The sequence below is a fragment of the Lampetra planeri genome, unplaced genomic scaffold, assembly GCF_965212315.1.
Source record: "Lampetra planeri unplaced genomic scaffold, kcLamPlan1.2.h2 scaffold_495, whole genome shotgun sequence".
NCBI classification, from domain to species: domain Eukaryota; kingdom Metazoa; phylum Chordata; class Hyperoartia; order Petromyzontiformes; family Petromyzontidae; genus Lampetra; species Lampetra planeri.
The window spans coordinates 22,369-49,667 of record NW_027615318.1 but is presented as its reverse complement, the minus strand read 5'-3'; the positions used below and the strand labels follow the sequence as shown (position 1 = coordinate 49,667).

Below are 27,299 nucleotides of genomic sequence, written 5' to 3'. Positions count from 1 at the left end.
TGCAAAGAAATTCTGCATATTCTCCATATGGACTGGAGGAAACCTGAAACCTTTTTTTCCAAAAAATGGCAAACTTGTCTCCCCAGACAATATCAACAGATTTAATCCCACCAGCATCTGTTATCATTACTCAGCAAAATCTTGAAGCTTTAACTTGCTTTAATTCTTTAACTTGTGTATTTTCCACTTTTAAATAAATAATCGAAGGCTAACGGACACTGCACTGTGTTTACTCATTCATAAGGCCAATGAAGGATATAAATATCACCAGCCAGCACTGTGGTGGCTGCAGGCTCTTTTAACATGACCCTTGACCTGACACAGGAGGATCATCAGTGCTGCTGTTCTCCCTCTCTCATTAGCTGACGAGCCACCATGGGAAACACGGCTCTTTTTGGGACGATTAATATTCATCCCCTGCAGGTGGAGCACAACCCCAGGCCCCTCTCGGTTTCTCTTTTGTCACACAATAGCTACACCCCAGACAACACAATAGAGGGCTCAGCAGACTGCTAGCGACACACTGACAGATTGCTATTCTGCTCTGAATCCAGCACGCGCACACACACACGTGCACATACACAAACTAGGGAGTATCAGATGGCCATTTGGTGAGACAAAATCAAACAATTCTGTACAACCATGTTTAGTGGCCTCTGCATCGTGATTTCGAGAATGTAAATGACATTTCCAACAGAAAAGGAAAATGATGTGTGGGAGCTTGTGTCTCAGAGAGTGCGGGGGGGGAAAAAGAGTCATCTGGCATCTTATAGACAGCTCTTTCATGAATCCCAGTAAGCCAATGCAGGTCAGGCAGAGTTTAATTTCCATCAAATATTCCCCTGGAATATCTGAGCTGCATGCGAGAAGGCGATGAAACACAATGGTGAGGATTATGGCAGTAACAGAGCAGCAGGCTCGTGCAGCCTTGACATGATGCCATCCGCTGCGTCAGTATCAACAAGACATGACTGGGTGGAAAGTGGCGAATGGCTGCTCCCACTTATCAAAATTTACAAAGAGACGCAGCATGCCGAAGCTGTCCTGAATCTGCTCCAGTCCATGGATAGTCAGTGGTGCATGATGTATGATTGCAACTGCAGCCATGTATCACCGGGTCAGCCAATCAGACTGCAAGTAAGGCAACGTCCCTCCAGAGGTTCCCCCACCTCATGAAAAATTCAGACACAAGTTTGAGTCATTCATATGAAGCATAGCAACAGTGTTTCACACTCCTGCAGCACACACACATACTGTATACATTCACATCCCTGACCTCCCTGTGGCTGGCAGACTGCACACAGGGCAAAGAGTGTTGACCATATAACAAAGTCATCGAAACCTGAATGAATCAGACACTATCAAACATGGGCAGAAATAAGCAGTTTTCAATGGCTTCCTCTGGTTTTGTATGATACATGTATGAAAGGGATAAAGTCTGGAACCAGATGTCCAGAACTTCTGAGGCATTCTCAGCACCAGCATCCTCATATGGCATTCAGGGAGTAAAATTACACTCAGCGAATGTGAACAGCTAATTCTTTGTCCGGGGGAAATCCTGACTAGTGAGTGATCTTACATTTTGTTGGCGTAACTGTGGAGTCACCGTAGCAACAGCTGAGATCCCGGCTCTGAGCACCCCTCAGTACACACCCGACTCCCATCCCCCGGCCGTCCACCTCACCGGGATGTCAGTTTGAACATTAATGAAACTTGTCAGCGCTGTGGTGAAAGGGTTGAACGTCCATCAGGATAGCTCTTCGTGTCAGCACATTTAGCATCATCAAGGTTTTTATTGAATCTACCTTTGATTTAAATGACACTGCCCATGTTTGTCAAAACACTGATGAGAGGATGAATGAAAAAAAGCTTGTACTCTATAATTAACTCACAGTGGGCTGCGTTTCCGTGCCGACAGCCATTATAAATAAATCTGTGGTTAAACCACAGCAAAACACGGGTGGGTTTCAGGAATGGTGGAGGCAGCTGTAGAAATAACAATCAGTTAAACAATGATTGACTTGATGAACGCCAGATGAAACACAACCAACTCCAAAAAGTGAACTGATGCCTTTATGGCTAAAGAATGATGCAATGCAGACTGTCTGGTCTGACATCTGGTACGAACTTGGGAGAATGGGCTATTCCGTTATCTGCTCTGAAATAGAGCTTTAACCATGTAACACCACCGGTATTGTGATACATTTAGGCTCGCATTCTTTGGAGTGCCGTAGTACACAATTATTTGAGCTATATGAAATAAATCAGTTCCTGATATTTCACAAGTTGCACTTCACTGCACATTGTTGTGATTTCAGTAATGATTCGCTGGCTTCCCGAAGCAGCGCAAATGGGATTACCGTAATGACAGCAACATGACTGTTCTCAGCTTACCAGAACAATCAACGTTTTCTCCTTCTCCTTGCTGTTGGATGTTTTCTCCTAATTTACCTAATTTCTTCTTCACAGCAGATAGGGGAACAAATCCACGTTTTCTGATAGCGCAAACCAGTTGTGTAATTACTCCAAGTAGTACTAGATTCTACATTGGTGTTAAGGGGTTAAAGGCAAATGTGACAAACATCCTTCATGTAAATGTCTTGAGCTCATCAATAATACACCTTGAAAACTTCCATTCGAGTAACACTGCAGTTTACCTCTAGAAGCAATCAGAGCTTTGCCATTTATGTGAGAGCTTCTGCATGTCGTATCGCCACAATTCAGACATGACAAAAATGTCAGAAGCTGCTGAGTCTCAGTCCAACTCTCTGCTGCAACATTGCATTAAAATCATAGAGCAGAGGAAGCCCACGGGCAAGAGAAGGTTCCAGGCGGGTCCCATCAACCTGCAACCAGATGACAGCTAAATCTACTGCATTATGATGAACGCTCACTTTTCCTCCTCCAAACATAGCAGAAGGATCCATAATTCATTGAGAAAGTTAATTTCATGCACTACAGCTGCCGAGGCTTTAAAGAGATACATTTTCTGTTCCTTGTATTGAAAGCCCTCGGTGTCCTGATTTGTGGCAAGCTTGTTTAGTGCATCTAATTTCTGTGGAAGGTGTTGGCCAGATCGATGATGCAGGTCAAAGTCAGCAGTATATCTGAATATAGGGCAACTGAACTGTTATAGCGAGAAAAAGTGTTAGTAAAGACACAAATGCAAAAAGACAGGGAGCGATTATGACTGAGACTGAGAATATATGACCTAGTTATGCCTCTTCTTGCCTCGCATTCTCAAGTCTAGGTGTCCCGGTATCCTGAGTGATGGTGGTTTTGGCAAGCCAGCAGCCTGGAAGGAAAACACGAGGGGTGTGTGTTTGAAATGGGGTAAAAATGCTGTCTCAGGAGGGAGTCGAACACGGCGGCAAATTGATTGTTCCTGCACTTTACTGCCTGCTTAGGTGCACTCAGGCTGCACACAGGTTTTGAAGAGAGTGTGATACGAGTATTAACCATATAACCTGCATCACAACTGCAAAATATAACATAATATAAGCTTTGCTTCTGCCGTTACCCTTTTTCGGTCAACAGGGATTATTACAAAAAAAGTCATTCCTCTGTATGACTTGTTGGTTGAAATACACCAGTTCACTCATTCATTCCTTCATTCATTCATTCAAGACGGCAAACCCAAGTCAACGTAAAAGTGAATTAGCAAACAAATGTAATTGCAGTTCTAACAACCCAGTGACAACCCTACAACCCTCAGTTGACTTTTACAACAATTGGAGGAGGACCCGAAACTCTACACCATACCCTATGAGGGAACTATACGCCATCGTCAGCGTTTATGCCTCTGCATCTGTCTGTCTGAAAAGCTCCATGTTGAATCTTGCCACTGTGTTTCGTTTTATTTTTCCAGTTGTGTGTGTTTTTTCTTTGTATACTTCAAGTGATAGTAACTGACAATGAGGTGGATCTTGTTACCACGCCAACTACAACAATATCAGCATGATTTTCCACTCACTTTTTTTCAGTCAGTCAGTTTTTCGCCTTTTGCTTGGTTGTATTTTCTGGATACTGAAAGTGACGCTCCGAGAGCTGGGTAAATCCCTTGACGCAAAGAGTCCAATTACAGTTGTAGCCCGTCCTTTCAAGTCCATTGGCCTGTGAATTAACCCAGCAAGATCCCAGGACCTGGCTGACTGAGAACCTCCACAGACAAACAAATGTAAGTTAATTCTGAAAGACAACACCAAAGCGCTATTATATAAACCTGGAAGTGTAAGCAGAAGAAAATATTTGACATGATTCACTAAACGTGTCAATTTAGGTTACGTAACTTCATATCACGACCATAATACAATTAGATGGTACTTAGATGGTACTCTGTCCATTTCACATTGGTTTCGGTCGCAGCGCAGCTTCTTGCTTGGTGTTTTCTCACTACCCTCCTTCATGTCTGCCCAAACAACATGAGCTTGAGTGGCGGCAAAAGTCATGACAATTACACGAGAAATAGAATCCACTAATTTTCAGCTAATAAAGTCACTGATGGTCTTCTGACCAGTTTTTCCTGATCACAAACCACAGAGGAGAAAAGTAACATGGCAACCGCCTTCTGTTTTGGATGCACCATTTACTGAAACAAGCAAACCCAGTCTTTACAGAGATTGTCAGCATGGCAAACGGTTCGCAGCAGACCTCTGTCGCTCTGCTCCCCTCCTCACTGACGTCAGCCTCCCAGACCACTCCACTCTGCTGCTAAAACAGCACACCTGCTGGCTTCGCAGTCCATCTGGCTCGGTTCTCACTGCAGAGACGCAGGTCTGTTTACAACCTGGAAGCTCAGCATCACGATATCTAATTAATTTGCAGCATCTACTTCACGATTCCTCCTGGGAGGAGATGAGGAGAGTGATTGCAGTGCAGGCCTCGTTGATGACAAAGGATATCAAAAGCTGGCAAGAATGTTGGCAGATCTTCATTAATGTTTCAGTGTTCTACATGGCAGGTTCATGTTGCTTATATGTTTTAACGTGTCTGCATGCTGCAGACTGTTCTCCCTTGAATGCTTCACACCTCTTTTCTTGCATCTCTGCTGCAGCATCCACCAAATGAAAGAAAATTGTCTTGGAATGAATGTGACAGGCTCTTTAACCAACTTCAGAGGAAATCAGCATAAACACAAAACTGCATGATCACCAACGCTTGCAGTGGAGGGACAAAAAGGTACAAGGAGATATTCCCTGGAGTGCCAGCTTTTATCCTTACAAGTGCCTTACTTGTTTCTTCTGCGAGGGTACCAGTTGCAGCATTCATGGAGGGAAATTATCACAGAAACAACTTGAATTAACATTTCATAAGCACACCAGCGTACACCAGGAAACTTTACAGAGGATGGTATACCCATATGCTCCTCTGACATCAGCCTGAGCTGAAAGGCATCTGCTTTGTCTCCTGTGTCATACACAGTCTCAAAGCCTGGAAGGAAATGTGTAAATGTACTGGTGGGTCATGTGATGCAAATAGATCAGTCTAAATTCTCCTTGTTAGTATGAAATGGCACCAAGAAGAAATCTACACTTTCCAGTGCCTCTCAGTGGACACCAGCAGTTGGGGACGTGTTGTGTGTGTGTGTGGACCCCTGGTCAGACACGGGATGTTTTATGTGCCAGCTACTGACCATCACCAGTGTACAGAGAAGGAGAAGTGTCTCACTGACCTGGATGGTGCACGTATACTCCGTATCATCCCAGCAGTCTCACGGTTGCAGCTATATTCCCGCTCAAGATTCCTGATGCTGCCACTCATGAATCGGCTCAACATCTTCTCCGCGTCTGAGGGACCAGAACAATAAACAGAAGAGCAGCGATCCGGCGAACGTCACAGCGACCACACGCCGCGGTGCCCGGAGCGTCCAGACGCCCGGCCGAGCACCATGGTCCCGAACTGAAAGTACAACCGAGGGGAGCCACATCCACGTCCAGGGCTCCGGCTCTGCTTATAGCTGTATCTGTGTGTGTGTGTGGTGGTGGGGGGTGGGGGGGTGGGGGTGGGAGGGGGTTATCTCCCTCACCGTTCACCGCTGTCACTCCAGGCTGCAGCCAGGGGGGCGGGTCCTAATAATTGACGTCAGCATGAACCAACAGGAGCATTGTCACTCACCGCACTTTACCGTTTAACCTCCACACCAAATCTAATTAAAAATGTTCAGAGACATGCTGCTCGCTCTGCCAACACCCCACGGCCCCACATACAAAAAACATACTGTAGTTTTTGATTTGACAAATGTATGAAAAAATCCCTTGGTTAGTATGAATAAACCATACCATTTCTACAGCTTTGTTTTGTGTGGTAATGTTAATAGGAATGAAAGTAAAAAATAGCACTCTGATTAAATGTTAATGTTGTGCCAAACTTGGAGGAGATGTGGTTTTATCACGTCCTGTATCGCGACAAACTTGAGGCTATACTGCCCACTACAGGACAAATTTAGTTAGTGCGTTGAGGTATCAGTGCACTTGTTCTCTTGTTTGTTCTTTTGAAGATCAATCTGTAACGTCAAAGTCAGTGAGGTGAAACAAAACCCAAAAAAACGGGCGCATTCCAGAAAACAATTCAAAATAGTTGAGATTTTACTAATCCTGTAATGAAGGGAAACCCAGTTTCTGAAAGGGGCCCAAGGTATGAAGGTCTGACATCAAAGAAAAGTCTTCTGAAATCAGTCAGCGGATTTCTGTTTCCATTCTAACTCAGGAAAAAGGAAAACGACAAATAGAACCAATGCCGTGACCCGGATTCGAACCGGGGGTTGCTGCGGCCACAACGCAGAGTACTAACCACTATACGATCACGGCGAGCTAACACAGCTGGCCAGGTACTCTCAGATTTTCGGTTTATCTATAATGGAAAGTGAGAGCGATAAACTGAGATATAAGTCTGGTAGCTTTTTATTTGACAAATATATCACAGTAATTCTAACTAGGATGAAAATATTAATTGTTTTGCCACTATTGGAAAAAGTATCAAACAAAAGTAATATTTGTACAGATATTTTGTGCAAAAATGATACCCAGGTCAAGTGTGACAGTTCCCTGGCTTTATGATTGTTATATTGTTGCTGTTTTTATAATGCTGCAGGTAATGGAGGACGGAGCATGGATGCAAATACATTCACATACAAATGCACTCACAAACTCTCACTACTGACTTTACTGACATTCACACCTCATAGTATTTTTGGTTTATTGTTTTTTTTGATAGGTTGCCATTATCTAATGTAATGTTGCCTTCAGCCTGCATCTTCCTTCGCTTTTTTTCATGGCTACTGACCCAGTTCCTGACAAAATATGTGATAATTCAGTGCAGAACGAATAATTAAAGGCTGATTGTTTCCACAAAAACAACGTTCATCAACCACAGACAACAGACAGCTATTTCACTACGTAACTGCGACACATTAAATCATCAAAGTATTATTTACAACAATAGGACCAGAAGCTTCTACTACCCATGACGGCCATGGCTGAATTCTAGCAGTTCATTCTCATCGTTCTCTTCAGGTTCGTTGCGGATTGTAAGCGCAACTTTGGCAACACATTCAGCCTTTCTGGTATAAGGGCGACATGGACCAGCCGCAGTCTGATTCAGCGGTGGTTTACTACTCGAGTGGTTGGCCGTTGTTTGAGCACAAGCACCCTCTTGTTTCTTGGTCGTATCATTTCTCTTGTTTAACTTACAGGACGCCACCAAAGGCATTCCTATGTCCACTTGTTGGTTTTCTGTAAGACGCAGCTTACTCTTCGTATGAGTATAGTTCAGCTCCACCTCGATGATCACTGACTCCTAATGAAGACAGAATTCATTAAATGTACATATTCAATTTTACAGAAATAACCTCTCACATAGGATCAGTGAATACGTACGTTTAGCTTTTGAAGAGCACAAAGACGCAGAATACAGTCCGGACTAGCAGAGTTCTCAAACAATATGGAGTCCATCTCCTCCAACCTGCCAGGGCTGGAAAAAATGTCTTCCATTGGCTAAGAATTCAGAAAACAGTACTTTGTCAGAATAATAGGAGAACATGCTGTTTTCTCTCAGTTGACATGAAAAGCATTGCAACAGGTGCCATAGTGCACCACTAGATGTCAGTATGGCCCAAGGAAGGGTGGGTATGGCTATGACTACAGCGAGTACATTACTATTACCACATCCTTCCTCCAGTCCTTGTGTGGTTTTAGTTGGGTGGAAGCAGGAAGCCTATATAAGGGCAGAGCTTCCTCAGACGTGACATGTGTGGGTGAATGGTCAACTTTTTGCTGGCTAATGGAAAATGTATGATGAAGACTTTCACTTCTCAACAGTGGAACATTTTATTGCACTGGACTAACACTGGATAGCTCAGGTACTAGCGAGTGTGTAGGTGTCATCAAAAGTGCCAAAAGAATGTCTTTATGCAAATCCTGTAGTTCTAGAGTATTAGATGAAAATAAACAAAGCAAATATTTACAGGTATGCTCCGCATCATGATGGCGCAGTCCTCTGTTCTGGGACCTTTTGTCTTTATAACGCCAAACGCCACCAAGACATTTGAGTACAAAGCGGAAAAGCTGACTTCCACTTCTACTCCACAGAGAAACATCAGGCACTTCCTCACTGGCAGCTCTAAAGAAGAAAAAGTTGTTTATCATAACAGTAACAGAAATGGTAAATGTACCACACCACAACTTAAATTTTCTCACCAGGAATTGCTTTTATGAAAGAAAATGCTAAAAATATCTCATCAAACCACAGCGTGTGCAAATAGGTTTTGACAGCCCATAGTGTAGGAAGTGTGTTTCTTAGTATGTATGATAATATCTCTAGTTGAGTCAAGATAACAAATGAGTGAATATGCCAGTGACAATGACATTTTCTCCAACTCACTATTTGCTTGTCTCCAACAGGCGTCCCTCACTTTAACTTCCCGTGTGTGACCAGTAATCCTAACTGGATCGGCCAGCGAACGAGGTTCTTTTATGGTGTGTTTGATCTCCACAGCCTGCTTGCCCCTGACCAGAGGATCTCTGCCAAGATCTGGTGAGTAAAGATTGACAAAGATAAATATGATACATGTCACAACTGTTATTTTCCCTCTTATGCAGGCTTCACCAAATGGTAAATACACACAACAGATGCAGTCTTTGCTTATGCAACAGCAGGGAGTTATTTTTAGATAAAGTTTGTCAGACACACGTGGCTGATTTTGAGGAAGTTAAGGAAAACTAAAACAAGTATAGCCATTCATATTAATTGACCAAACGAGTTGTGGAAAACCCCTTTTAACTTTCAACATTTCTTTGCTCCACAGTCCAGTCACTTTTTCAATAAATGCGTCAAAGTTTTGGCGTCATTGATGACCAACTGCCAGCTAATCATCAACATCACTTTTTCCACCCATAATTATTCCTGGAAAAGGAGAATTGACGCCAAAAAACAACAGCAGAAAATGGATGTGAATTCCATCGCTACTACTCATAATTCCTGTTTTTTAATCAAATGAATGACAACCTCAAAGAGACAACACACCCCATATAAGCTGACTGGAGCGTGAACTTGTGAGCGCCGTGGCAAGGGGCTGCCCAGCTCACACAGCAGCTGTCCTGCACTCTGCAGGTCTCATGTTGCTTGCTGCTTAAACCAACTGTGTAAATTTCCAGGGAATGAGGTCACACGCTAACAGCACCTTCATTTTTTTTCATAACCAAATCAATGGATTGAAAAACAACACTTTAGTTTGGTGAACTTCCCAGCATTGTTCAGTCACTGATAAGTCCTGACAAGATTAAATAACGCCAATGTGAGTTGCCAGTGGTTACAAAACTCGTCTGCAGTGTGACCACCGGAACAAACTGTTCCCTTGAGATCTGTTTACCATGGACCTTCATACCTGCATGGATGGAAAAAATCCTCGGTACGTCCATACTAAAATCCCAGCACAGTCCAAAAACCCTACAGCTATCTTTAGAACACAATCTTTTCAGACTAATTCTTCCATTGACACATTGAAGTGTTACAGCATCGCCGGTACCACCTACCCTCGGACACCTTCTCTAAGACATGTGTGACTTTCTCAGACTGGAGGATGTGCTTGTTCAGGTATTTGGTGAAGATTCCAGTGCTTTTCCCTCCATCCTGGACCTCAAAAGCCTCAGCATCCTCACATCTGTATTGGTTGACAGATGAATCAAACATATAGTTTTCAAACTATGACTCAGTGTTCCATTCTACATCACTGCTCTGTCACAGGTAAATCACACTTATTAAATGACACTTGTTTTTTGGTACAGGTTTCTGTATTTTCTGTATTCTGTATATTAAAATAAGAAGTACATACGTGGCATAGCCATAAACAGTATTCCCACTAGGTCCCATTGGCATAATGGCTGAAGGGATGCAGTCCTGGTTGTACCTGAACAAAACAACGTTGTTGCAATAACTTTCTAACTGAATTAAATTCAGATAACTTACACAGTAAACTGGCTAGCCAGTAAACAGTTGACATATTAAAAACAATGCAATTTTTTGATATGAAAGTTTGATAGTTTGATATGAAACGTGTCATAGTCAGTGAATGCTGGTACCATTTCCTGCAGGTATCCAATAGGACCACGCTCAGCCCAGTCTGTCTTTCCTGCATTCTCAGCATGACCCGCTGCACACAGATGCAGTTTTCAGGCCAGTAAGGTTGCGGAGCATCAACAGGTACCAAGTAATTCCGCCCGGCACGTTCATACCCATGTCCCGCATAGTAGAACAGGCCTGACAAGAGTGATGGTATTTAGTTTTATTTAGTGTTAGTCGGACATTAGGATTGTGGTAGCATATTTGAATGATTCAAATTTAAATCAAGGTCTCCTGTCTGAGATTTTATTCCTTAACTCCCAAAGCAGTCAAACAAACACCATCAAACAGTTGTAATAAATTTGTAGTTTGAATTAGCTAACTTTTGACATTTTATTGTTTTACTGGTGTTTTTCTATTTCTAGTGTTTTCCATTGTTGTTTATTTGACTCTTATAGCTTTCATTGTTGCATTTTATTGGGCTGCATAAACATATGAAAGGTGCTATATAAATAAATCTGAGTTGAGTAAAGTGCACTCACCATAAACTCCTGTGTCAAGCAGCTGAATGAACCTCTCGATACACGCCAGCATCTCCTCCTTGGTGAGATCCAGCAGGGAAACCACTCGGAAGCCGAGCTGCTGCAGGAAGTGAGCTAGCTCGTGTACATCCATAACAGGGGCCATTAAGGCAGGGTGGTTGGTGTATTTCAGGTTTCCAATAAGCAGAGCGACTTTATCGGTAGCTGAAACAAAAGTAAACAAAGTAGAATTTATTTATAGTTTTTATGGATTGTTTTCCCTGCCGGCACACTAAAAACAGTTATCAGCTGAGGAGGAGATTGGTCTATAAAACCATACCTGTGAGTACTGCAGGAGGAAGCAGATCCTTTTGCACTAGAAGGTATAATAAAGAAGCAGATCAACATCAACGGACGTATATTATCAAAAGAAATCACAGATGCTGCTGTCACACGAAGGTACTTGATTCGTACTTAACTTTCATTATTTTGTTTTCTTACTCATTTTAATTGTCACAGCACTTCTTAAAACACAATTTATAAACTTGTTTTTTTACACCAGGTCTTCATATCTTGTTAACGTGTTTTATCCACTCTTATTTTGCTCTTACTAATTTTATTCAACTGTTAGCTACCTTTTTTTTTATTAAATTCCACCCAGTTTCCCTAATGTTTTTTACACTTGAATGGGATTTTCATATTTATTCCTTTCTTTATTCTGCTGTGGAAAGCACTTTGTAATGTTTCATTCAACAAGTGGTCTATAAATACTGCGAGTTTAATATTATTATTAATATTGTAATATCTAATATTATTATTATAAATTAACTGGAAAATCTGTGAAATCAAGTTTCACTTTACATCACTTTCCTGTTCCTGTCTAGGCTCAGCTGAAATAGAACTTGGATTCTAACAACTTCCTTTTTAGCCTGCAGTGATGGGAAAGTACCTTCAGCAAAATGGAAACAAATAACAGCCTAAGAGCAACATCAGTAGAAGCAAACGGGTGTGAAGAAGTGTGTTTCACTGCAGGCCTTCATTGGAAAAGGAAGTCAAATGAGAAGAAATTGCCATGCATAGCGGTAGCTTTGGAAGACAATGGTTTTACAACACCATTAAAATAAGTTTCTGTTTCTCACCAATGTCGACATCAGCTGGTTCACTCCATCGCTCTTCTATCACATTAGACACTGAGCACAGGTATGTTCCCCCATCCTCAGCTTTGGTCTGCTCCACCTAGCATACCACAATTAATCAGTTAAAGTCAGATTTTATTGGTATTGGCACAAATTCAAAACAAGAGTTTTCTTCACTTGACACTTGTCAAACTGACGGTTGTAATAGTAACACAACATTCACATAAGAAGCTCTTTCCAGCAGAGGTGAGAAAATTCATGGATTTCTTTGTGTTCCATCGCACACACACGTCTCACCAGTCTCTCCTTCCTTACCTGCAGCGTGTCACTAGTCTGTTCAAACAGCAGCTGTCCATTTCTGTACCACTGATAGCTTGGAGCAGGATTGCCAAAGGCAGCGCAGCGGAGAGTGAGTTTCTCGCCTTCTCGGACCCTCTGGGGTTTAGGGTTGACAGCAATGTGGGGCTCACCCTGCCAATGCTCGGGCAAACCTGTAGTTTGGAGATAAAAATACATAGAATGAAGCCTATCTGAAACGTGAGTGCTACATTGGACAGAAATCAGAACGGAGGATGTGTACCTGATTTATCAACATCCAGCACCTTCACTTTGACCCAGACACTGAACACCCAACTGCTGTATTCATTATTCACTCTGCACACATAGCGATGAGTCCTCTTAGCTTTGAAGGTCAGGTCTGCTTGAGTTCCACCACACACCTTGAAAACAATAAATTAGAAGCTTAAAAAGCAAATGTGTCTGTTAGGAGTCCCAAACCGGTGCAGGAAAACCTTTTAGAATAAACTGAAGAGAAGACTGAATATATATGTATATATATACGTGTGAGTGTGTGTGTGTATGTATATGTATGTGTGTGTGTGTGTGTGTGTGTGTGTGTGTGTGTGTGTGTGTGTGTGTGTGTATAAATATATACACACACCCCATTCAGTCAATTACAGGTTTTGAGAATATCTTATACAGAAATACATCATACTGAGGTAAGATGAGGAGTGGAGCATAAAAACACAATATTATTGCGCCTTTGTTCCACTGTGACGTATGACTGATATATTTTTTTACCTCCTGGATGTCGTCCGTGAACCACTGGTACCGGAGCACACCTGAGCCCTCCGCGCGGACGCTCACAGTCACGGGGTGGTTCTTGGGCACGCACACACTGACAGGCTGGCATATTATAGCGATATCTGACGGTACAACAGGTACAACAGTCACTGGCAGTCCACTCACACAGGCGGTGGCGGTGTGGAATACAACATACCTCTGATCATTATTCCACAGTAGAAGGTTCGGTCAGTAACGCATCATCTTCTTCTTGTTGGCCAGATGTTTTCTGTACTACTACTACTACTGCTACTGCTACTGGAGGAAAGAGCGGGTAAATCGTCTTAGAAGCTGCCAGAAAGCAATGGCAGCGTCAGCAGACATTGCTCAGTGAATACCTGCCGTCAGCCTCGTCGAGCAGCTATGAAAAGGTCTTTCTCTGAGCTTCATAACTTAAATCACACGGAGAAGAAAACTCTTCCCCTTTCTCGGAAACACAGAGCACACACGCATTACCGTTAGCCTTCTAATACGCGCGCACCGCATCGGCCTCTAAAGTGGTTGCAAGGGTGAGGGGGAAAAGGGGAAGAGTATATTATTTGTTATAATTAAAACACCACATGTAAGAGACTGACATTTTTAATACAAGCTGTTTTCTTCCTGGTTGAGAATGTGACGGAAATTACGGTGGAGACACTATTCTTGACATTACGGTAAAAATCGATCGCTCATTTTCAGAGACGGGCTTTGGTTGAGTTTGGAATGTAATAATAGCTGATAAGCCATTGGTGTTCATAAAATCAAAATCATTACAATATGTTCAAAGCTCAGTCACACTGCACAATGCTACATAAAATCCTGCAACGTTAATAAAAAAAAACACGTTATGAAATACACACTCTTCTGGCAGTTGAATCTGCATTTGTTACTCTTGTACCATAAACTGTCTAACATGATCTGATGTCATATATCTTCAAATTAACCTAAACAGCCCCACCCCTATCACAGCAAGAATATCCAGACTACAGCATCAGATTTGCCTGCTGATCCTGTCTTTGTCTGATTGATATGGAATTCAAGCAGCCAGTGGTCACCATGTTTGACCCTGTGTTGCAACAAGTCAGGGGGGCTGTCCTTCACCAACTCTTGAAGCCTAGATCAACGTCATCAGTGATCATGAGCTATACTCTACCGACATGTGTTGCATGTTGACGTCCAGTCTCTGACAGTGTCTGACCTCCGTGGGAAACTTATTTTTTTTCCCTTATTTTGCTGGATCTTCACAAAGCAATGATATTTTGTCATTGTATGACCACTGAGGAGAGGCTGATGACAGATTTTTAGGAATTCATCATTGCTTTTAATGATGACCACTATTCAGTTTAGGTTTTAGACTTTCTCTTTGTGAAGTCTTAAGTCTAGTTTGGAAAATCCAATGTGCTCTTGCATCTATTTGTGGGCCAGCTAAAAATAGGGGCTCCACTGGCAACACATGCGTGTCTCTGATAGGCAGTTACAGAGATTTTCTCCACAGTCTCCGGCTCCAAAGAAACCCCAATAACACCTGAATGGTAAGTTTGAACTTTTACCATGTTTTACATAGCCTGGGAGACACATGAATTGCATGCAAAACTCTTAGAATGACATTTTTTCATTGTGTTTGATCCCAAACAACCCAACAACCTGATGGCTGAAACTATTTATAACTTGTTCCAATTGAAGTACTTTGCTTGGTCAGAAAGGACATGGTCAGTTTTGTTTGTGGTCAGTGTGTATTGCAATAGCAACGCAATTTATACTGTTTGTAAGTGTCATCCAGTTTAAGTTTAATCACATCAGTCTCATTTTTCCTCCTCCAGGGGTTTTTTACATGACTAACAAAATCCACCTTTGATCTGGGCTTTGACAAGCCGTGGACGTGAATGAGGAGTGGTCTTCTTCTTGTGGATCTTACATTTGTGAATTACTTCAGTGGACAATGACTTCCAGAAGGCCAATGACTCGATCTTATTCTGGCAATGGGAGGACAAGCAGCTTCAGCGAAGAGGAGGGCAGCTCTTCTAATGGCCGCTCAGAGAGCCGCAATACATACCTCTCAAACGTTAGGCCTGAAAACAGGTAGACAGACTTGTCTTGATGTGAATTTTTGTTTGTTTCTTTTAAACACATATATGTGCATCAAGGTAAGAGTTAAAATGATGAAAAAATGCTGAAACTGAAAAAACTGAATCAGTGACAAAGACAATGTCAGATAAATAACATGACAATAACTAGATTAAAATGGATTCTTTTATTGAAGAGGGGAGCAGATATCAAACTAGTCTCCATAAAACCATATCTCAATCGATCATTAATGTCCCTTCATTTGCCTCCTCTCTGAATAGCTATTCAAGGTATTCACACTACAGGCCAACAAGGTAATCCACATTTTTGAAACATCCCTCCCAACTAATATCTTAACCGCAAAAACTGGTTTACCCCCAAGAATGAAACATACACACATTTTAAATGTAATGTGATTGTCCAGTTCGTTGAGTTTTAGTGCGCAGTTTCTTTGTTTTATTTTTTCCACTGACATCTCACATGCCTCGTCGCCCTTTTCAGACTCTTTCACTACCAGAGATTTCCATTAACAGTCTTTAGCAAATAGTTGGAATGTTACTGCACAGTTGTGCGGACGTTAAATACGTGAAATAAAAACTGTATATTGTTTAAAAAATGATGTATCGATGTCACCCTCAGGAGCACTTTGTGCAGCGTTATGGCTCAACTGACTGAAGACATTCAGCCGTCCTTTGAGACCACTTTGAAATCTAAAGCAGTGTCTGAGAACTGTAATGTGAAGTTCACCTGTGTGGTGTCAGGTAAACCTCCTGTAAATGTTGCTGACTAGCGTGTCACTGCTTGTTGACTTGTCTGTTGAAGTAACTGCCACGTTTCTTATTGTTTGTCACTTGAAGATAGGATGTGACTAATCCGAACTAATGAAAGATTCCACTAAACCGAAAGCCAAAATGTCTTCATTTGTTGGCTTCATTTGTCAATCAAGTCTAACCACAAATGTTAAGATGGATTTCCAACTCTCCATGGAGATGGGTTTTTATTACTGCATGCTGATTCACTCATCCAACAGCAACAGCTGTTCCTCCTCTTTAATCATTACTAACAAACTAAAAAATCTCTGCTGGATCATGATTGCTGAATGTTTTGTTCGCCTAGTCATCCATATAATTAGATTATTCTCAGCACAACATGCCTCTTCAGGTTGCAGCTCTAGGCCTGTTAAGACTGCAGACGATTGGATGTTAAAACAAGTAAATCCATACACACAGGTTACCCTGCCCCGGAACTGAAATGGTATAAAGATGACACAGAAATGGACCGCTACTGTGGACTCCCAAAATATGAAATTCGCCGAAATGGAAAAACTCACACCCTCCACATTTACAAGTACGTAATAAAACAAGTAAATGTTCATGTAAATGCATCTTCCTTTTGAACTACCTGTGTGGAATTAATGGCTGTTTCTTCTTACAGCTGCACATTGGATGATGCAGCCATTTATCAGGTCTCAGCCAGCAACAGCAAAGGTATTGTCTCCTGCTCTGGGGTTTTGGAGGTCGGCACCATGAGTGAGTACCAGATCCACCAGAGGTTCTTTGCCAAGCTGAAGCAGAAAGCAGAGAAGAAGAGGAAAGATACAGAGGAGCACAGCAAGAAGCAGGCGAAAGAAGACATTCATAAAGAGAAACCACAGGTTAGTCCTGAACGCCCCCAGAGGAAACGACCCATTTTGGAACCAAAGCAGATTCAAGCAGTCAAGGAGCCTGAGGTCGTGGAGCAGCTTGGGTCAGAACCCAATGGAGTCACTGCTGAAGTGAAGGAAACACACCCTGTGGCATCCTCAGGCTTGAACCCAGAGAAGGAGCTACAACCATCTGTGGATGTTTTAGCTACAAAGAAAATGAAGATCACCAATAATATTGATGGAGTTAACAGCAGCAGCAGTCGTAACCACGTGATGGGGAACGGAGGGGAAAACTGCTATGATGGCGGAATTAGTCTAGCACACTTTCTTGCAGAGACTCTTCATTCCCAGGCTGCTGAGGAGATACAGAACTCCAAAGAGGTGGACAAAACGATTGTAAATGTCACTGAAGAGAGCGAAAGAGAAAAAGAACGGCAGCAGAATGAGAGGGAAGAAGAAAAAGCACCTGAGGAAGAGCATGAGCGAGAAAAAGAATTAACAGTGGAAAGGGAGAAAGAAATAGAAAGGTTATTGGAGATGGTGCAGACAGCAGACAACCAAAGGCATGGCTCGGAGGTAAAACACCACAGAAAGGGTCACAAGGATCATGACCATCATAACATACAGGCCTCCATCTCCTCTATGCTCCACACAGTCAAAGACTTCTTCTTTGGTAAAGGGAAGAGGGACCCTCGTGAGCCCATTGAGAAAAAGGAAAAAGAGTTTGACCACTCGCTTTCACAAACACCACCCCCATCTTACTGGCTTCAACCAGAGCATCGTGGAGAGGTGGACAAACCTCAACCTGAAGTTGTACCTATGGAAACTGAGCTTCAGATGCCTGTAGCTATCGAACACCAGTCAGTGCCACTCGAGGTCGAAACAACACATGAAGATAGCGTTCCACACACAGACCCGCCTCCAGCTCATGAATCGCACCTGGAGAGCAAAGAAGAACCGGTGGTGCACAGTGTCAAAGAGGTTGAAACTCTTGTGCAGGCCATGGAGGCGGAGGCACAAAGCAGTGGTCCAGGTGAAGAAATGGCCTCATCTGCGCTTCTTACTGAGGTACGTACAGTGGCCCTGAAGGGCAACCGGGTGCCACTTGAGAAAGATATATATGTTTAGGATGAATTTTTGTGACAAGATAGTATACGACATGAGCCACTTCCAGAGCAAATTGTTAACTGTGTCATAGTTGACATAGTTTACACCGATTGACAGACACCTGTGGTCAGTATGCTGAGGTCAGATGATACCGGTGTTTCCCAGCATACTGTATGGAATTGGTGATATTAGTCAAACTTGCCATTGGAGAGTGGTTTGTCATTGATTATGCAAGAGTGACAAGGCAAATGAGATAACGAGGGAGAAATGAGGAACCACAGGAAACTGGGCAACCTGCGGCAAATATATGTGGGGGTGGGGGATGTTGTCTGCCTGCAGGGCCCAGCGAGATGTTGATCGTGATGACTAAGGCAATGTCTCACATGATGATGAAACGTGAGCGTCAAAGGCAGCTTGCCACAAACAGACCTCGTATGACGAAGGGCTGGGTTGTTCTGTTGGAGAGGTAGCAGAGAGGGACTTTTGTGGCATGTCTCAGCATGAAAGGACGACAGACGCACTCCTTTCTGATGCCCCCCCACACACACAAGTACACACACAAACCACCCACACTCCCCCATCTTAAAATAAATGAAGAGGGAAGCAGTACTTCTCTCATCTTCCATCATGAGCGTACAGAACACGAGAGTGTGTGGGATAATGACTGTGAGTTGGTGCTCGTACAGCAGAAAAGCATTTTTGCTGTATATGTGTAGCTTATTCTTTCCACTGACACATGCCTGTTAATTTGGATGTTTTCTCAAACACAGAACTTCTGTTCCAGTCCCTCATCCTTGAGATCACTGAATTCAAATATGCAATGGAGCGGAAATAATTTGTGTATATTGATAGGAAACCATAGCAATCTGATTTTAGTGTTTATTTAAATATGACGACAGTGTTTTTGTCAGTCTTGTATTAAAACGTAGTAGCTAGCTATTGGGTTCGCTGATGAAACATGTTGAAGAAATGCAGTAATAGAGCAGTGGATTTCACGTTAGGCAGCAGTGAGTTTGTGAATGTCTGTCAAGCGGGAAAGGGAAGTCACCAGGTTTGTATTAAATCCACCTTCAGAGTGATAGTCTGATTTTAACACAGAATTACTGTTGTGCTTTAACTTTTTAGCTTTGTCAGTGGGTGATTGAGTGAAGTCAATAATTTACCTGAAGGATGTTTTCTCACGAGTTGCGCGACTAGACCACAGTGTGTGTTTACAGACCAAGGCGTAGTGATGACCAGGGTGTCATATTTAGACTGAACACGACACCAGTTTCCCTCCATCGAAAGCAGTGACTTCTTTTTTTCTTTGTAGTCACTATTGGCTACATATGTTGTCACAAGGTTACACGTGGCTTCTTCACTCCCTGCACATATTCTATGGCTGTGAGCACCACAAACAATGAGGGGAAAATCCTAACACATGACATCATATGTAGGGTCGATCTTCAACTTTGTTTTCGCTCTTGTTTCAATTCAAATATTTCTCCTGTGAAGGTTATTCCTCATTAATGATTGAATCTTTAATTTTCAATGCCTCTTTGTTTCCACCATCTATTCACAGCCTTGGTTGCATTCTCTGCATGCAGTGCAAACAACGTACCCATTTCACACATGTGGGAATTCCCCTGGCTTTCAGAATAAAAGCAAAGGTGGAGGTTATTATTTAAACTTTGTCCCAAGGATAATAACTGACTAATAACTGAAGCCTGATACATAGAGGATTCTTCATGGTGAGAATGTAGGCGATTTGAAAAAAAATTACTAGACCTGACCTCCTCGTAAACACAACACCCACACACGTCACATGAGGAAAGATCTGAAAATAAACAGACAGGTCATAAATCACAAGAATATACCTTTTTTAAGGGACTCATGTTTTACCTCTCAGCTAATGATCAATCACCGTGCTGTTCATGGACTGATCTCAATGCTCTTCTTGTTCTGGGATGTATCGTTGCATTGCAGTCTGAAATCTGTCACTGTTTATCTGTTGATTTAAGGGCATGTGTCTCAGTCTAAAAGTGTCACACTGTCAAAGGTCAATGCCGCATGTTTGCTGTGAAAAAACACAGAACTGGTTGTTTGAGTGTGAAGTTTCTGCATTTAGTTTCATACTGTGTTTCATTTAATATGGAAATGATTAGGCTCTTAAATCCTGTTTTTGTGTTCAGCAGGCGGAGGAAAACGATTCTCTGATGGTGCTTCTCCCACATCCACAAGGGCCAGACTGCCTGGTGGTATCACCGCACCCTGTGGAGGTAGTGGAGTCAACACTGAGCGAAGACGTGTCTGTCTCTCCAAAGAGTCAAGCTGCCTCTGAAGAGGAAGGCCTTCCTCCCACATCCAACCTCAGGTGTTTGGTAGATAACGGGTCTCCCTCTTGCAGCGTTATCTCACCAACTGACAGCCATGGTGTTTGCAACGCGTCCACTGAAACTTCGCAGGGAGGGAAGAGTGCTGATAAAATGAGCAGGGCAGGTGATATGGAGGTGGACAGTTCCTACAACCAGTTATGTCTGGAAAAGAAAAGTGAAGTGAAATCTACTGAAGAGGCATGTCCGGATATAACCAGATCAGAGAAAAACGACTTAACACCATGTTCACTGGAAGAGAGAATGGAGACGCGAGAATCAATCACAGCAGATCAGATGTTTTCACCTCAGTCCACTATACAGACGCACAGTTCACAAGGTGCAAAGGAAAAGGTTGAATGTTTTTCACGAAAGGTAAATGTAGAATTTCCACCTACTCCAGCCCCAGAGATGACTGACCTAAAAATACAGCAAGAATGTGCTCCTTCTATAGCAGATGACAGCAAAGAGGAGGAACAGAGAGCAACGCAGAGTTCAAACTCACAAATCAGACCCAGTGAGGAGGGAGAGGCTATAATTTGTGCTTTTGTGAAAGAAGATAATGCATGCAACTATCTCCAAAATCAAGAGGTTTCAGAAAACGTAAACACTGAAGTAGAGAAGAAAGGTGAGAATTGTAATGTGACTGCAGAAGCACTGGTTGAGTCAAAGTCACTTTCAGTTACTAAGAACAAAGAAGAAAGTGCTTCTGTGCTGGAGCCTGTTGATGTCGTGCGTGAAGAGAAACCGCTGCCTTGGCCCACAGAGGAAGTCCCACAAGTGGAAATATCGTTGTGTAGTGTGGGCGCCACAGATTTAACTCCAGCAGATTCAAACACGAATGAACATTTTACAATGCCAAATACTGAAATAATTCAACCTGAGCTTAAAGAATTCACTCTGCCATTAACTATTTTGGCCCTGAACAAGGCAGAAACAGAGCCAACTTTGCAGCAAAAACATGACGCAACAGCAATAATCAACAGTGTTGCTGAGTCTTCAGATTTTATTCCCACACAGAAAGGTATGAAGAATGACTCTGATCTTCCACCCACAGAGAAAGTCAAGGAAATTGCCCAATTAAATGATGAGACAGGAATGTTTGTGTCAGACGTGAAAAGCGGTGAGCAGCTCCCTCAGGTGGTCAACACCTTAATTCCTATTATAAATATTTCATGTACTGATGACAAGGAGGAAGATGTAAACACCTGTGATTCAGACGCACCACAGCTTTTTGAAACTCCAGCAGTGCCTGTGTTTGTGGTGCCACCAATCTCTGTGACTTGTCATGAGAGTGATGTTGACGTCAGAAATCCTGTTGAGTGCCAACAAACTGAAACAGAATCTTCAGCTGAGAGGCCGAGAGGAACAGAGCACGGTGTTGCCAAAGATATGACCACAAAGCCTGAACAAACAGAGAAAGACGATGAAAAGCCAGAAGGAAGAAAAAGAGCAATATCTAGCTTGAAGGCACATGAAGCCCTAACGCAGATGATTGAAGTGAAATCAATCAGGAAAACACCAGATGACAATACAGCTGAAGTTCCGAAAACAAACCCTCCAAAAGAACCCAAGATTGAGAATTCTGTGACTGTGGAGGACCTCCTGAGAAACAGATCCTCTGTGGAGAGACTAAGCACCAAACCACCAACAAGTCCAGCCAGTCTCCGTAAATTTGTATCAAAGGTTGCTCCAGATTCAGAAATTGAGGTCATGACCTCTGTCCCTGTCATCACCGTGGATGACCACCAGTCTGACAGAGTAGACGAAGATCTCAGCGGCGGCTCGACACCGACATCTTCCCTGTCTTGTGAGAGCAGCCCCCGGCTGAAACGCAGAGACAGTCTGTCCCTCATACGCTCTGCAACACCTGAGGAGCTGGCCTCTGGAGCTCGCAGGAAGATTTTCCTGACCAAAAGTAAAGAAGATGGGGATGGAGTAGGTACACTGGACACGCAGAGCAAGAGGGAGTCACCCTACATGTCGCCCAGTCAGACCCGCAGAGCGGCGTTACTACAGCCTCCCATGGGACAAAACACCCCACCAATGGAGAGGCGCTCTCCACTGGTGAGCCGCAGAAAGGCCACGCTGGACGTGCCGAAGGTTGTGGAGCAAGCTCAGACCGAGGAGAAGCCTGCGGAAAAGAAGTTTGACCCACTGAAAGGTAAAGACCATCTTTCAATCCAACATCCTAAAAATAATTTCATCATTTTGGTATTTTTTTGATCATCTTAAATAATATGGAAATCAGTGTTGACAACTGACGGCGTTGGCTGATGTCAGTACAACAAAGGTCGTTTCCTGTACCTGTTGGAATGAATGTGTGTGTGTGATGAAGAGCTGATGAAATATTTAAAATAAAAAAATATTAGATTCATTAAAATAGATTTATTATAATTAACATTTCTTAGATTTTCTTGTTGTCAAGGTACACACAACAAAATACACAAATGAAATGTATCAGCATCAGCTATAAAACTAAAAATCTGTTCTAACAAAATAACATCATATATTTTAGAATTAATATTTCCTATTGTGGAAGTCAGGAGTATATAGGGCCCTGGTTTGACCTGCACACTTCCACCCAACAGAACAACACATGTGTCTCATAAGTTCATTCCCACAATCCTCCCTGACATCAGACTGTGAAGTCTGATGTGAGAATATTTCCCTCCTGATGTTTTGTTATTATTACAATTATTACATTTATTCAGACTATATTGTATCCAAACCAGTTGTGTGTGAGTCACGCAGATTGTGAAATCAAATACTTGTAGTGTAGACACAGAAGTAGCTGTGGCATTAGGAAGTCTGTGCGGTAATGATATATACTTCAGACATATACGGTATCATGTGCCGACAGCTCCGCAGGTCATCCGTAAGATCCGGGGGAGAGCCTTTCCCAGACGCGTCTGGACACCTGAAGCTGTGGTGCCAGTTTTTCAATGTGCTCAGTGACTCCACAATTAAGTGGTTCAGAGATGAGGAAGAAATTCTGGAGGTGAAAAGAAGGTAAACCCCCCGTTTCCTCCGACCACCAGCACTTTCATTTCATTCTAAACTATTCTCAACAAAATGCTGCTTTAATGATTAACAGCTTTTATCTGGGTGTAAGAAAACATGCCACGGCCTTCCGTCGTTCTCATGTTCTCACCAAAGAGACGTCCAGCTCATGTGACCATGGGCCCCACAGCTGTTACACAGAACCTGGCCAGACACAGAAGATGTAACCGGACACAATATTTTGCCATCTCTAGGGGGGCATTAAAAGTCTATATATGTGCTTTTAGCTGCTGCATCAGCAGCACGCCGCTTCCTGCTTTGTTGCAGTGACACCTTGTGGATGATCTTAAAATTAAAGGTCAGTCAACAGATGTGTCCCTCATCATGTGTTTTTTTTCCATTTCAAGTGGCGGAGATGAGAGCCAGGTAGCACTGGCTATCGTCCTGGCATCGAGTCAAGACTGTGGTGTGTACGGTTGTACAATCCAGAATGAATATGGGACGGACACTACCGACTTCCTCCTGAGCGTAGACAGTAAGAGACAACACTGCAGAGGAAATTCAGCTGAAATATGAATTAATTTTACCAGTAGAGTTTTTTTTTCTTTGTTTTTCTGCAGTTCTGTCTGAAATACTCCTCAAAGATGATTTGGAAGGTAATTATTTGTAGAACACATGCACCACAGTAGATGTTATTGATCCCATGTTGTTGTGTAAACCACCTGTTTCTGTCTCCTTCAGTTGGAGAGGAGATAGAGATGACTCCACTCCTGTTCAACAAAGGTCTGGCCAATTCTGGCAGCTGGGGTGACAAATACTTTGGTCGGATCATGACAGAGACGGTACACATTGGTGAGGGCTGTGTCCATAAAGCCAGCAGAGTGAAGGTTATTTACGGCCTGAGTCCAGTGTTTGAGTCCGGAAGCACCTGCATCGTCAAGGTGCAAAACCCCATCGCATATGGAACCAGACAGGAGAGCAACCTGGCTGAGAGAAATGTAACAATTACCCAACAAGTGAGTGTCTGTGAAAGTTGGTCAAAGTAACCCGTTGGGTCAATTTGTTGGCAACCAGACTTGTAATTGGGGAGTTCTGCTACTTATACTAATAAGTTGGGTTGTTTACTCACACAAAGGGGTGTGAGTTTTTGGATGCGTTGAGAGTTGTTGGGTCACTGGGTTATTAGAATTGCACATTTGAATGAGTATTAATAAATCATGTCTTATGCCCCCTCGTCTGTTGTGAGAACGTTTTTCTGATTTAACAAAACTAGCCCCTTTAAATCCTCTCTCAAACCATCAGTCTTCCCTGGCCAAGATGTGAACATTTTCATCCTCCAAAGGACTGACCATTGTCCTTCAGGTGTAGGTGGGCTGCAGAGTCCTGTCCTGAGGAAACACCTCCCGTGGTGTTGAGCCATGCGCCTGTGTAGCGGTCGTGTAGTTTGGACAATGTTGGTTGTGCAATGTTGTGGACAGTGCCTGTCTTGGGTGTTTTTGTCCTTAGGGTGGACAAGTTTCTGCCTCAGAGCGTTGCTGGGACTGAAGTATACAGGGATGTGGTGTGAAAATCCTCCTTAGTTTTCCTGAAACACCAGAGACAACGGTTTTCCAACATAGTATTAGCGGCAGAACTGTCAGTCAACACAGAGCTGAAGAGGCTTCTTGGATGACCGGTGAAAGGTCTTCAAGAAAACTGCAAGTCCAGTTGCCTGCAGAGTAACCCAGCAACAACGTTGTTGTTGTTTGTTTCACTTCGACGAATGAAGAATATATTCATCTGTTTGATTCAAATCTCTCTCTCTGCTAGGAGTGTAAAATCCAAAACATGATTCGAGAATACTGTAAAATTTTTGCAGCTGAAGCAAGAGTTATTGACAACTTTGGTGCTTCAATAGAGTAAGTAACTCATTTATAGCCCCTCTTTTTTTTTTTTAAAAAATGCCTTTTTTTTGATTATCTTTTGTGTCTGTGGTACCCACAGAGTCATTCCTCAATATCTGATGTATCGGCCTGCAAACTCTGTGCCATTTGCGACAGTGGAGGCAGATTTGAGCGGCGTATTCCTCAAGTACTGTATGACCGATCCTAAAGGCAGATTGATCACACGGTCTGTGTCCGAGGTCGAGCAAAAAATGCTGCACCTTCCAACACTGGATCTATCAGTGGACACATGGCAATTTGCTGGTCACTCGGCTGGAGGGTAAGACACACATACACACACAGGATGATTCCAAAAGTGATCCTATCACGTATCTTTGATAGTAAACATCCTCTGTGTTTATTTGCTGCAGGTGTTGGGATGAAGATCACCAATATCAAAGTTGTGACCAAGTCAAAAGGGTTTGTATCATAATAGTGTGAAAAGATTCTTCTCCATCAGAATAGCTACATTGACCTGGTCATCCTCCATCTGTTCCAGATACCAAGGTCTAACAGATTCTGGCTCTCCTGAAGTACTTGAGCAGTTTGTGACGCACCATCAGTGCAACTACTACTGCGGCCTTATCGGCCTGCGCCCACTGAAGACTGCAGATAGTCTGCAGCAGCCCACCAAGGTGAAGGGCTCCAGAAGCCCCCTGCTGAATCGCAAGCTGGGTCAAGGATCCTGTAGCCCACAGCTGCAGCGTAAGGGCCAAAGCCCGCAGATGTCCCGAAAGGCGAATTGTAGTCCAAAGGTCGTTAGGAAAGTCCAGGAAAGTGGCGACAACAAATCGGGCAGCAAAGAGAAGCCCACTGAGCCACTTGATGTTCTTGAAACAAGGTAGGAAGATTTAATGGTTTCAAGTTATTTGTTTCCCTCCAGAAGAAAAAGACTTAAGGACAATGAAACAAAGAATTGTAAGCCTGTGACTAGCTATGGCAACCATCTACCAGCAAGTCAGTCATGTCCTCTGAAGAGCTGCCAACGGATGTGGGGTGATGGGCAGAGTGTGCCTGACTGCAGTCAGTGTTCCAACAACACTTTCAAATCATTTGCCTCAGTGTCTTATCAGCCTCGACCTAAAAAGAAGTCTCTTCTTTTTTCTAAAGAGAATTTAAGCCGTTTGGTCTCACTCGTTATGGATATGATCAGGGAGTGGCTGATGTCTGCGTGTTCATCTGTGATGTACAATATGTGCAGGGTGTCATGTTCATGCTGGAGTTGATATTATTTTTTAAAAATCTGATATTTATAAAGATATCTACCATTTGCAGCATTTCTATGCAGCTCAGAATTACAGGTGCTTCTTGATAGTTCTCAAGAATATCATGGAAAAGTTGACTTTTTCCAGTAATGTAATTCAAACAGAAAAACTTTTATATAATTTAGATTAATTTAAACTGAAATGTTCAATCCTCCAGCTAATCGAAATAAAAAAATCCAGTATCTCAGATTTGAGATTTATGGTATTTAAACTGTGTAATGGATGGTTTACTCAAACCTTATACAAAATGTTGAAACATTTTGAGATACAGAGCTGTGGGCTTAAATTATAGACGTTGAACAATCTTGACTAAAAACTACTGACAATTTCCATGATAGTCTAATTTTTGGAGCTGCACCTGTACACAGCACACTCCTTCATGAAGTCAAATCCTGTAGCATTTCTTGGGTCAGTTGGTTTTGAGAGCATGTGTTTTGGCATCTGTTATTTGCATCTGTTAAAGGGTTTGCATACCTGCATTAATGGTTACCAGTCTTACCATTGACAACGCAAAAGCAGCAACAGGCTTACAGATAAACGTGTTTTTTTATTATTGTATGTTTCCTGCAAGAACAATAGCAGTTACACCGTGCAACAATATACACCGTGGACTTGACCCATGGACAGTGG

General features: G+C 42.7%; 2 protein-coding genes and 1 non-coding gene across 3 annotated transcripts; 1 reads left to right on the top strand and 2 right to left on the bottom strand.

Annotated features, from left to right (window-relative positions):
* Positions 1 to 5,714: 5,714 nt before the first annotated feature.
* LOC144741297 (mucosa-associated lymphoid tissue lymphoma translocation protein 1-like) lies at positions 5,715 to 14,722 on the bottom strand (the record flags this gene model as incomplete). The annotated part of the gene is given in 14 exon segments (XM_078623885.1): positions 5,715 to 5,786; positions 7,647 to 7,794; positions 7,875 to 7,991; positions 8,462 to 8,616; positions 8,878 to 9,027; positions 10,029 to 10,156; positions 10,328 to 10,402; positions 10,575 to 10,752; positions 11,097 to 11,356; positions 12,187 to 12,311; positions 12,527 to 12,702; positions 12,792 to 12,930; positions 13,292 to 13,492; positions 14,669 to 14,722. Coding segments are annotated over 14 exon segments (1,978 nt in total), but the record flags the coding sequence as incomplete, so codon positions are not given.
* On the bottom strand, positions 6,734 to 6,806 carry TRNAH-GUG (transfer RNA histidin (anticodon GUG)). Its single transcript has one exon. It is a non-coding gene; the product is annotated as a tRNA-His (tRNA).
* Positions 14,723 to 15,251: 529 nt separating the features above from the next.
* Positions 15,252 to 26,249, top strand: LOC144741296 (alpha-protein kinase 3-like). The gene is given in 17 exon segments (XM_078623884.1): positions 15,252 to 15,391; positions 15,667 to 15,690; positions 16,016 to 16,137; positions 16,606 to 16,723; positions 16,811 to 18,089; positions 20,300 to 20,481; positions 21,790 to 22,643; positions 23,343 to 23,368; positions 23,370 to 23,491; positions 23,890 to 24,017; positions 24,103 to 24,138; positions 24,224 to 24,498; positions 25,292 to 25,380; positions 25,466 to 25,613; positions 25,615 to 25,684; positions 25,776 to 25,824; positions 25,904 to 26,249. Coding segments are annotated over 17 exon segments (4,008 nt in total).
* The last annotated feature ends 1,050 nt before the right edge of the window (positions 26,250 to 27,299 follow it).